At 33.7% G+C, this 12,273-nt stretch overlaps 1 protein-coding gene across 1 annotated transcript; it reads left to right on the top strand.

Annotated features, from left to right (window-relative positions):
• The first annotated feature begins 6,822 nt into the window (after positions 1–6,822).
• LOC110824337 (RING/U-box superfamily protein) lies at positions 6,823–11,659 on the top strand. The gene is made up of 9 exons (XM_022054931.2): positions 6,823–6,964; positions 7,148–7,782; positions 8,350–8,426; positions 8,506–8,674; positions 9,136–9,224; positions 9,494–9,658; positions 9,739–9,816; positions 10,934–11,037; positions 11,228–11,659. The coding sequence occupies exons 2-9, from the start codon at positions 7,167–7,169 to the stop codon at positions 11,331–11,333; spliced, it is 1,404 nt and encodes a 467-aa protein (XP_021910623.2). The 5' UTR covers positions 6,823–6,964; positions 7,148–7,166; the 3' UTR covers positions 11,334–11,659.
• Positions 11,660–12,273: the final 614 nt, after the last annotated feature.

Raw genomic sequence — 12,273 nt, 5'->3', positions numbered from 1 at the left:
TAAATAAAGGTTTTACACAACAATTAAGGGCAAAGGTTTTCGGGGTGTTACATTAACACTTCCTACTTAACATGGTACACTTAACATTTAAACACTTTAACACTTGTACGTTACACTTTAACACTTGTATGTTATACTTTAACACTTCTACATTACACTTTAATATTTACACATTACACTGTAACACTTAAACCATGAGATTTTTTTGTACGATGACACTTTAACCATTTTCAAGGAGGGTATTAAAGATCCCCACTATCAACATGGATAGGTGTACACTTAACACTGACACGATAACATACGTATACTTAACACTCATACAATAACACTTGTACACTTAACATTAATGTGATAAAAATTATACACTTAACACTAAACACTTATGCACTTAACACTGATATGATAACACTTGCCACGATAGTTCTTCGCCAAGGTGGCCATTTAACACTAACACTTGATCATTTGTCCACATAATAGGGTTCACCAACACTTATCCCGACGAATTTCAGTCATGCACACACACTCCTGTTTATGATATATGGTCAGATGGATTTTAACATTTTTACACTTGGACTCTTAACTTTTAGACTTGTTTCCACATAATTTGCAATTTACATTTTCGTATTGTCATATTCTAATTAGTTCTCCATTTTGTTGCTTATTATATGGGGTATACCTTTTTGTTACTTGTGAAATTTGTTCCATTCCTTTTATTTATTCAAGTTACCTAGTTATGCTTTTTTATGTTGTTGCATTTGACAATACTCTTTCTAAATCATGGTGTCTACGATTTCTTTTTCTTCATCTTATACTAATACTCATTAGAATAGGTAGCGTTTACTTTTATTTTATCTGATTCAGTTTTCTTTTCCTTTGATTATCTTAAATTTTTTATCTTAATTAAATTTCTCCTAGCTTAAATTTTCCAATGAGTTTTACTACTTCTTCAAGAATTTACTGTAAGTTACTTCCCTTATAGGTTTATTTTCTTCAAACTCTCTCATTTACGTTACTAATTGATTATTCATCATTTTTTCCTAATATGATGTTATTTGAAATCTTGTTTACCTAAATATTACTTCTAGTATTTCACTTAACCCATTTACCGCTACCTCTTTTTAAATTTTCACTTTATGTGAACCTTTTGTTTAAGAGTGCTCATGGCCTCTAATGGGTTCATTTTGTCTTTTGTTTTTTACACAATTTCGATATATAATTTTATGTTTACTTTCTTTTGAAACTACTTTTAATCATATTGAGTACGATTTCCCCAAGAATAAATTTTAATTTTTATTGTTTATTCGAATATGAAATATAAAATGTTGAGCATAATGCATAAAAACATGATGATTGGAAATGCATGTGGGTTTGGCAATTTTTCTTATCTTCGGTAATGGTGAAGATGGTTATTCTGGTGAGCCTTGGTTCACTAGGATGACTCGAAAGTTAAGTCCAAGTAAAATAGGCCTTGGGCCAGATATTTGTAATTAGATCCCCCATCGGTTTCTAAATATATGACTATTATGAATGGACACAAAATAAGAAAGCGAAAAGAATGAAAATTCGTATAACTATTATCTTTAAGGGGTTTTTGTCTCTCCCTATTCTGAGTCTGAAATATTGGTGAACTACTCCCTGTGAATGAGATTGGCATTCCTTTTAACGAGACTGGATTTGCGAGGCGATATGTAGGGCCACAGTAGCGACATACGACCGTGATCATAGATTATACCCAGTATTAAAATGGAATTGATTGGTCATTCACCATGGTAGTTGAGAATCTCCTCTGCCCTCAGTAAATATATGTTGGAACGGTTTCGCATAAAGGTCGGTGAAAGACCAAATATGACTAAGATAGTTGTTGGTACTCCACGATGATTTTATATGACGGTTTTTCTATTTTATCTTGATCTTATTATACTTTTTATTGGTTCAACTAGTTTCAATTTCAATACTTGATTTTGATTTTACTGTTTTTCTTCTCTATTTTAACTATTTATTATGTTAATAATGTTTAAATAAATTTTTCTTAAGGAAATATAAAGGTCTTTTCTAAACATTTAAAACTAAGTTCATCCTGGACGAACTTTTGAGGTAAGTTATTTATTTGAGAATAATGTTTTAAACTAAAGTTAATTACCTTTGTAAACCTTAGTTGTGTAGTTTAAATATTTTTTCCTTTGCTAAATTATATGGAACTCACTCCAATCCATGCCCCCTTTCAGATGGGAAGTGATGATCTGCTCGTTGAGTTGCCCTTGAAGCTTGTTTGGATCCTTTCTTGGATCCTTAAGATAATTACGAGTGTTTTATTTTGTCCATGCTTTGATGACACCTTTTGTAATTATTAAAGTGTCTATTTTTATGTATTCATATTTTAGTAGCCATCTTCTGGCTTCAGGTGTAAAATGAACTTTTAATTTTATTGTAGGGATTCTATTTTTCGCTGCATATATATATATATATATCAACTTGCACTCATATTTGTTCTATTATTAGGCTCTCTTTTACCTCACCAAGTATCTAAGATGTTATAGTTTCTCTTGATTGAAGTCGAGCTACATCTTCTTTTTATAGGTTTTCTTGAGTCTGATGAGAAGTCTCCAAGTCCTTTCGAAGAGAACAAAGTTATGGTCTCTTAGCTAGGTGAGTAACCTGTATGGGCGGGTTGGAAATCCTCTCCACCCTCTCGGCCATGGGCCTCCAAGGCCAAGATCATGCATGGTTGAGCCTTTTCTTACTTTTTTGAACCTTTTCTTGTCGTTTCTTGCACCTCCACTTCTGTTTTTTAAGTGATCCATTTTTTGAACAAGCACGATGAAGGCTATCTAGAAATTCTTGGCTCTTGCTCGAGGTGATGGAGCCTTGTGGTACTTAGATCTTTTTATTTAGCTCTCTAAATCTAGCATCTTGATGAATCTTATACTTTTCTTGGTTCTAGAAAGACTTGGGAATTAATTCTAGTTTTTAGATGTTTTTTTACTTGGTGCCAAGCTTTTGGGGAATCCACCTTGGGGAAGAAATCTACGAACCCATGAGTTTAAGTGTTCCCATATGCGCAAGGCATGTCCTCCATGTGCTAAGCATACACGCGCGCTACGCATGCACGTGCTGTCTTCGTGCACATGCTGTCTCCCTGTGCACACAGATGGCATCCCATGTTATCTCATGCGTACAAGTATCTTTTCTCGTGCAGATGATCTCGTGGGTACAGGATTCTTCTTACTGCTCGCGAGTGCTTTTCTCTCGGCCTTCTAGGAAGGTACTTCCCCTTATGTACAGGTTTACATTAGATTATATCCTAAGCATCCAACTTGAACATCAAAAAATCACTGGACTCTAAACTAAAAAAATACGTAACTAAAACATGAGACAACAAACAAACTACTCTTATTACAATGAACTCGTGTTTAAAAAACATTTATCAAAATAAAAACATATCTACAAGGTTAGAAAAACTATGTTGTTCTTACCCCCTGGTCTCAATTTAGGTGATAGGATGGTGTTAGGGCTTATTCCTTCGTCGTGACCGACATGCATTTAAGACACCCAAATCTCCCCAGCATCTTCAGTGTCCCCTCAAACTCATTCACCTCAATCTCTATCTCACTCGCTCTCACACGCCACCTTTATCTCCCCGATGACCGACCCCCCCTCAGCCTCTTTCTCTCTTTTTTCTTTCATCACTCACTTCCTCTCAATATATTTTATTTCAAGCAAACACAAGGGATTTATACTGAGTGGGGTGGATTTTAGTTTGTTGAATGTAGGGGTTGATTTTTGGTCGTTCAATCTAGAGCTTTATTAAGGGTATTTTAATAATTCCATAAGGTCCTTTGGTAAGATTAAATCTCCACCATCTGTTCCCTCCTGTGTGATGGAATCATGGTTGTTAGTTTCCACTGAACTTGTGTGACAATTGGGCCATTTGATTGCCCCCTTCTTGTGCTTCTGTGCCTATATCAGGGTCGTTTATCCCTGTTTGAATTTCACTTATTTGATTATCTTTTCTAATCCTCTATGGCTCTATTAGAGACATCCATTTCCGCCCCCTTGTGCGAGTTTATTTGGTCAGTTAGGTGGCCCTTTTTGGTTGGCTTGCGTGGGCACCTCACCTTCTAAGTTGTCAGAACTTTTGAAGATTATGGATTTCCCCCTTATTTTAAAATTCTTCTTCATTTAGGCCCATTTTAAATTACAGAATTTCTCCAATTTTCTTAAATCTTTTTCGATTTGACCCTTATGAGAATTTCTTTAATTTTTCTTAATTTTTGAAATTTTTTTAAAACAATTTTTTGAGGGATTTATATTTTGCAAGGTTAAATTAAATTAATATTAAATTAGTATTTTTACAAAAACTAATTCTCGACATTCTTAAACATCACAGTTTATTTTGGGACAACTTTGAAAATTATTTTTATTAAAATATCTGCAAAATCTGTACATACTTTTCAATTTTAGACTCTAAAATAATTATTGTTCCCAAGTCGTTACAGTTCTTGTCACGATAAGAGATGAATAATCCTATTATTACTAGTCTTGACCAAAATTATACTCTTCTTCATCTCATGGTAGGAATTGGTTTTATGAGTCTTTAAGTAGGATTTATGTATAAATTTCCTTAAAGAATTTGAAATCAATCTTGCAAGAGTTCTAATCGGTTTTCGCTTCATAAATTAATATTCTAAAGGAGTTAGAATCATGTTTAAAATATGAAATTTCAAAGGGATAACGATTCCCCTTCATGGTTAATTCCCACAAGGAAAAGGAGTTTATTTTCTCCTACTCAAATATGGTTGAAATTTTATTCATCGTCAACATAAAGTCTACATAAAAAATTTATTAAATAATAAAGTCTCGATCTAGTCTAGACAAGACAACCACAATCCTTGAAGAAATCCTACACTATTCAAGAGAGAAGAGTTTTATTTCTTTTATGTTTAAGAGTATTTAATTTACTTTTTAATTAGAATTCTAGATAAGATTGTATTTAGGGTTTTTCTAGGATTTGGTTCCCTATTTTTACTCGGATTATTAAGGTCTATGACGATATAAAGACCTCATTGCTTATGTTGTAACACATCAATTCAAATCATCAATAAAATTACAAGTTTTTTTTGTTTGACTTTCAATTATTGTGAGTGCTTTTTGAGAGAGTTCTTCAACTATTTTGTTGAGTGGATAATTGGTTTTACTCAACGATGCCATCTCGTGATATTTTATCAAATTTTATTAATTTTTGCAATTAACTTAGTTTTTAATCACAGGTTGATTGTGAATTAAAAAATTATTTATTTAGAGATTAAGTTTTTACACTAAATTGTATGTTATGAGATTTTTTATCACATTAGTTGATCCTAGGCTCTGCATCACTAATAGAATAAATCTTTTTTTATTTTCATCTTCCTTTAAGGGATTATAAAAGAGTATATAAAAGAGTAGATATACTCCTTGACTTATGAAAAAATCACTTATATTGTTAGCTAGCATTGAATTATACTAATAATTATATGTTTAAAGATATAAAGAAAATCTCAAGTTGGTTGCTTGAGTAGAGGATATATGTACGAGAATGTAATTGAACTTTTATAAATTAAGTTTACATTTTTCCTCTTTTTATTAATTTATTCATTGTAGTTACACATTGTTGATGAACTTTCACGTCTTTAGTTAATTTGCTACTTAATTTATTGCTTTAAGGTGCTTAAGTTTTCGATCATTTTATAAACTTATTTTGGTGTTCATGCTCCTTTTTAGATGAATGGTTAACATTTAGTGTAAATTTTAAAATCTCTTCCTTTTATTGTGCTGTTATAAACCATTTTTAGGGAGTTATTGAGCTTTCAAAATTTTAGTTTTCTTTTTATGAAATTTTTGCATTTTAAATTAAAGAATAAATTTCGAAGCATCATATTTTTTTGCACATATATTTGACTAAGATAATGATGTCTAAGAAATAATATCAAAAAAAGATTTTCGTAGATATCTAGTTTTCTAAATTTTATTAACTTATCTATGTATAAAAATAACTTTCTCAGTAGATCTCTTATTAAAATAATTTTAGTGTCTATCTTCTCTTAATAAGATCATTCTATAGACATATCGTTACAATTTGGGTGAATTATACGAAAAAGTTATGCTGACATAAAATTTTAGATTTAGTATGATTGAAATTTGAGATTTAATACTAAATTTTATATTGTAAGCTCATAAAAAAATAGAAAACAAAATATAAATAATGAAAAGTTATGCAAGTTTGTGAATCATGATTTTATAAAATTACATTTTATATTCGGTTCACAACAAACCCAAATTACTCCAATATTATTTATATGAAAATTATTGAATTTATTTAAATTAAATTCGGAATAAAAGTACTTGAATTTATGGAGTTGGGCAATCATGGACAGTCAAAGCAGCACTAAATGATCTAAAATAGAATCAAGCCTATAAATTAATTCTTAAAATAAATTAAATTGATAATAATAATAATAATAATTTAATAAACGAAAATGGGGCCGTTTAATTAAAATTAAACAGTAATCAGTGATGCAGTTATTTTCTTCCCAATTCTCTCTCTTTCTCTCTCTCATTTCCTCCTCTTCTTCGTTGAGATAGAGCGAGAAAGAAGAGAGGAAAATATTAACTACGACAATTAGAAAAAGAATAAACACAAATCAAGAACAACGAAACTCCCACCTCTGTCTCCACCGGTAACACTTGATATTATGGTGATCTTCAAGGGATTAGGATTCAATTTCAGCTGATGATGGCAGCCATGTAATTTCTCTTCAGTCAATTTCGCTGAAGCTCCCTTTTAATTGACTTTCTTTCTTTCTTTCTTTCTTTCTTTCCCGTTTTCCTCCTTTTCTTTCACGCGGTTTTAGGGTTGGGGTTTGCCGCCCAAGATTTCATCGTCGTCTTTAATTCAAGCCAGGTCCTCAACGGAGTTTCGCCTTCGAAGGTATCGTTAAATTTTTCCACCCTGCTTCTTTTTGTAATAGTACTAACGATAACCCAGCCCTTTTTGGCTTTTATGCGCTTTCTTCGTTTGCACGGCTATGTTCCCTCCTCATTATGTTTACAGTTTCAGAAAAGAAAAGTTGTTGTGGATTTGATCGTTGCGATTGTTCTGTGTAATTGTTAGGGTTAGGGCATCAACGGAAATGGAGCCTTCCGGTCCAAATCCCGACGCCTTCAGAGGCTCTTCTAGCAACCCTAACTCTAGAAGATACGGCGTGTTTTCCGCTTCGAGTCTCATCCAAGCTCCGATTTCCACCTTGTTAGAGTATTCGGGTCTTCTGCGGACGAGGTCCGGGACTCATCAAGAGACGGAGAGCTTGATCAGCGGTGGAATTCATAATCATCTTCACAATCAAGGTCGTCTCGATGACTCTGCTCCGACGGCTAGCAACGGGGAGGTTTCCATCAGGATAATTGGCGCAGGGGAGCAGGAGACCGAGAGGGAGAGCCCTGGGTTGGTGGTTGGTCAGGTTAGGGATCCAAGTGGACAGAGTGAGGTATCTGTCCAGCCGATGGCAGGCTTGGTATCTGATGTCCAGGGAGATTCTTTTGGTGATCGTTCCCTGGGTATGGGCGAAGGTGTTTCACAGCCTTCTTCAAACTCAGCAGCTGATGCAGAAGCTGGCGATGGGGCTGGCCCTAATACTAGGGATTCATCTTACCAGAGATATGATATCCAGCAAGCAGCTAGGTGGATTGAGCAAGTGTTACCATTTTCTTTGCTTCTGTTGGTCGTCTTCATCCGCCAGCATTTGCAAGGTTCTTTTTTAGCTTCTTCTTTTTTTAATGTGATGAAAAAAATATCTGAACCATTCTGGGTATGTAGAGTAGGTTCTTAAAGGCAATCCCTGGGAGGAGTAGTTGCATTCCTCTCAATGGATATTAGGTGTTTGAATTGTTTCCATAACTTCATTACTGTCATCTAACTCTAAAACCCCATCATTTCAGAGTTTCATAGGTAAATGTAGCTTTTCTATAAGCCATTTGAATAAATTCAAAGACTGGAAACAATTAAAATAGATGTCCTTTTCAGCACCTGAGTTTCACTTAGTTGATTAGTTATATTTTTATCTCAGCCTTAGTATAATTTATGCTACTTCTCATTAATTATTTCAGTTTATATAATGAAGTGATGGGCATTTTTTAGTCAGTTATGCTCTGCCCATTATGTCTTCTCCCCTCTCACCCAAATGCGCTGACATCTGGTTTCTAAGTATCTAATCAAGTTTGCTACTTGTAGAGTTGATTTTCTTACTACTAGGCATGAGAGCTTTCAAGATACTGTCTTCTTTTGACTTAGGAGTTTTGACTTGTGAGGACTTGCAGGTTTCTTTGTCACAATTTGGATTGCTGCTGTCATGTTCAAGTCTAATGATATTCTACGAAAACAAACAGCCTTGAAGGTGCTGTAATATATTAATATATTAATGCCACAGCATAAGAAATTTCTAAGTACTCACATGCAATCGTTGATGGTTCCAGGGAGAGAGGAAGATATCTATTTTGATTGGCATTTCTCTAGCATTCACAATCCATGTTATTGGCATTTACTGGTGGTATCGGAATGATGATCTTTTGTATCCATTAGTCATGCTTCCTCCCAAGTCTATACCACCATTTTGGCATGCGGTTTTTATCATCATGGTGAACGGTGTGTACTTAATGTAGCAAAAGTATTCTTTATAGCTTACTGTGTTAAATTAACTTAACATTTTATATTTATTCACCTGAATGATAACAGAATTTTTTCAACTATACTTATCACTGTCGTCCACTTCATCTTCTTTGATTCTCATCTTTTACTGTAATGGAGAAAGAATTAGAGAATTGTTAACATCTGGGAATTCTATTTGCGACAGAACTTTATTAGCTGTTCAACAATGAGATTGCTGTGATTTGCTGCCTACTTTTCCTCAAAAGATAGTTGTTTCTATTTGTAGTAAAGTCTTCCTGTAAGCATAATTTGAATGATTTGTTTTCCTTTGATATAGCTAGTTTAAACTTAAATGTCAGAAGCTCCAGTTCTGTTTCTTGTTTCTTATGGAGATTGTTTTTCTTAAATACTCAATTCTGTGTTGATCCCTGTGGAAATGTTTTAAACTGGTTATCCAGATACTTTGGTCCGGCAGACTGCAATGGTGCTGAAATGTTTCCTGTTAATGTATTACAAGAACAGTAGAGGCCGGAATTATCGTAAGCAGGTAAATGAAATGAAAATCACCATTTAACTACCTTCCTTTGTATTTTATTTTGTTGGAGTTGGGCGAATCATTCTTATTATCATGAGAAAAAGGGTATGTGGTTAATGGCTAAAGCAATCTGGTTACCCTCTTATATTAATTCTATATTTTCTTGGGCCTTGAGGGAAGCATTCCTATTGCCTCTAAGAAATACAGTACGTCACTAATGCAGTCTGCTTTATTTATATTTTATATGACTTCATCTTCTGACTACAATTGTAATCTTACAGGGCCAAATGCTAACTCTGGTCGAGTATCTCATGCTTTTATACCGTGCCTTATTGCCAACTCCAGTCTGGTATCGTTTCTTCTTAAACAAAGAATACGGAAGCCTCTTTTCGTCACTGATGACAGGCTTGTACTTAACTTTCAAAGTCACTTCTATAGTTGAGAAGGTACAAGTTTTAATAAATATATTTTTCTATAGATTGATTGTGTCTTTCAGTTTTCTTATTCCACTCTTTTTTCTCATCAGGTGCAATCCTTCTTTGCTGCATTGAAAGCCTTATCACGTAAAGAGGTACATTATGGAGCATATGCGACGTCAGAGCAGGTAGGTCTTTATCTCCCTTATAAAATTGTTTTTCAACTTGTCTAAGAGATCAAGAGATCCAAGATTATTGTGATTGATCATGGATGATTTTGACAATTGGGAATTGATGTTTTTGAATTTTTCTAGGAGCCTATATGGAAACTATACTATTAGGATTACTTTAATGAGGATCTTCTCGAGTTTCAGTGAGAAGTAACTAATTGTTTGTGTGCACATGGATGATTTTGACAGATTTGATAGTAAATTTGACTTTGTCCATTTGGAACAACTTTCTAGGCGTATTTCCTTGTTGAACAAAAAGAGTCTTAATCTGGTTTATTTCTTGTGAGCTTTCAGCTAGAGATTTGTTGAATGATTCTTGCTTAAAATTTGGAGTGTTTTTGTGTTGCCCTTTAGCTTGTGTTACTGGGCAAGATTTGCTTCTGTAGGTATAGAAGAAAGAAATGATTGATTCATAAACTCCAAACTTAGCAAGCATTGGGCATCATTTTTCCTACACTTACTCAAATAAAAAAATTCATTGCAAGTGATTCCATTTGTAAATCCTTGTCCTTACCAACTGGATTGGCCAAATCAATTTCATTCTGCCATGCATCTCTATCTTAGCTTAGCCCACACAGAGCCTATGGTTAAAAAGATAACTCCAAGGATCCGATAGTTAAATGAATTGGTAACTGCAATAATTTCTAGAAGAATGAAAATAAATTAATAAAATATCGCTGCTTCATTCAGATATGGAGTTTTACCAAAAGAAAATTCCTAATTTAAAATACTTCGGCTTTTGCAAAAGTTTTTATGACTGAAATGTAGTGGCTAGAACAGCTACTGATGATAATGGTCTAGATCCGGTTTCTTGAGCTGTGTCAGATTTTACACAATATATGCTGCTATTATAGATATTACACAGAGGCTTTTTGGATAGGCATCCTTGGTCCTCCTGACAGTTACATTTTCAAATATAATATGCAAAAATCATGCAATTTGCATTTTTTTATGACCATTCTTTAAGCAGGCTAAACTTCCAAACCAATAGGCGATATCATTTCACTTGGAAGGGAAAGATTTATGCCCCTATCTACTTGAGGGTTCCAAATGCTTAATTCAGTGGTATATGCAGGTTAATGCAGCTGGAGATCTGTGTGCCATTTGCCAGGAAAAGATGCATGCTCCTATCCTACTTCGTTGCAAGCACATATTTTGTGAAGATTGTGTCTCAGAGTGGTTTGTTATAATTGCCTCCTTATTTCATTTTATTATTTCTTTCAATCTCCCTTTGATTGGACTTTTGGCTTCAATCCCTTTCAAGAACATAAATTCTGCACTCTCAAGCCATAATTGTCAATGGAATGATGTTGTCTGTTATTTGAAGAAAATATATTGGTGACTTCGTGTTTATAATTGTGTGTTTCAGGTTTGAGCGGGAGAGGACGTGTCCGTTATGCAGGGCTTTGGTTAAACCTGCAGATCTGAGGTCGTTTGGGGACGGATCAACTAGCTTGTTTCTCCAGATGTTCTAAAATCATTACTGTATAATCCACGAATCTTTTTCTGCATTGAAGTTCTAAATATACTCAAAGGGGGTTTCTCCTGATGGTCATCTACAGATGTAAAAGTTGACTGTAGTTGACTTTTCTCTTTCTTTTTGCTTTTCATGGATTACCCAAGAACATCAACTAAAGAGGCAACTAGTAGAAGTGAACAGCCTGTCTCTTCATGTACTTTAATTGAGAATGCTAAATGTATCTAGTGAGCCCTTGGAACTAGAGAAAAAGTTGGAAAGGGGCTAACAGTATTTCATTGTGAATTTACCATATATAAAAGATTTTTCCCACCTTTTCCCCTATTGTTTGTTGTCCCTGATGACCATAGGTGTATTACATATTTGTAAATAGTGCCTTGTTTGAAGATGCCTTTGCATTTCATGCATTACCTATCATTACTAGCTTGAAATGTCGCAACAAAAAATAATGAAGGTTTCTCATGAGAACAATTTTTTTTTTTTTCCGCATGAAAATGATTGAAATTATTTTTAATTTTTTTATAGGAGAAACACAGAAGATAAGAGTAATAATTTTTATAAACTAAGGTGGTGGCTGACATGGATATGAGTTTAAAAGAGAACTTGACAAAACAGTTGCCTCTAATATTTTAACTGAAACAATCATCGCAATGTATGGACAGACGAATGCATTGAATGCATATTCGAATAATAAATATGTGAAATATTTATTTGTTTAATTCTTATAATATTTTTTTTATCTAATAAAGTTCCAGGCGTAATTTGTCCAAATTATTTTTTTTCTGTCTTTTTTTGTCTTTTTCTTTATGGATAAATACAATAAAAGATAATTTATATTTAACGGACAACAAACTTGGCCAAAAAATTAAATTGATTTGATAAATACGGTAAAATATGCCTTTACATATGCAGCAGCAAGTGCAATTTCTACAGGTATT

The sequence above is a fragment of the Carica papaya genome, chromosome 6 (genome assembly GCF_054855325.1).
Source record: "Carica papaya isolate Zhongbai chromosome 6, ASM5485532v1, whole genome shotgun sequence".
In the NCBI taxonomy this organism is placed as follows: Eukaryota; Viridiplantae; Streptophyta; class Magnoliopsida; order Brassicales; family Caricaceae; genus Carica; species Carica papaya.
This window is presented reverse-complemented; position numbering and strand designations above follow the sequence as displayed.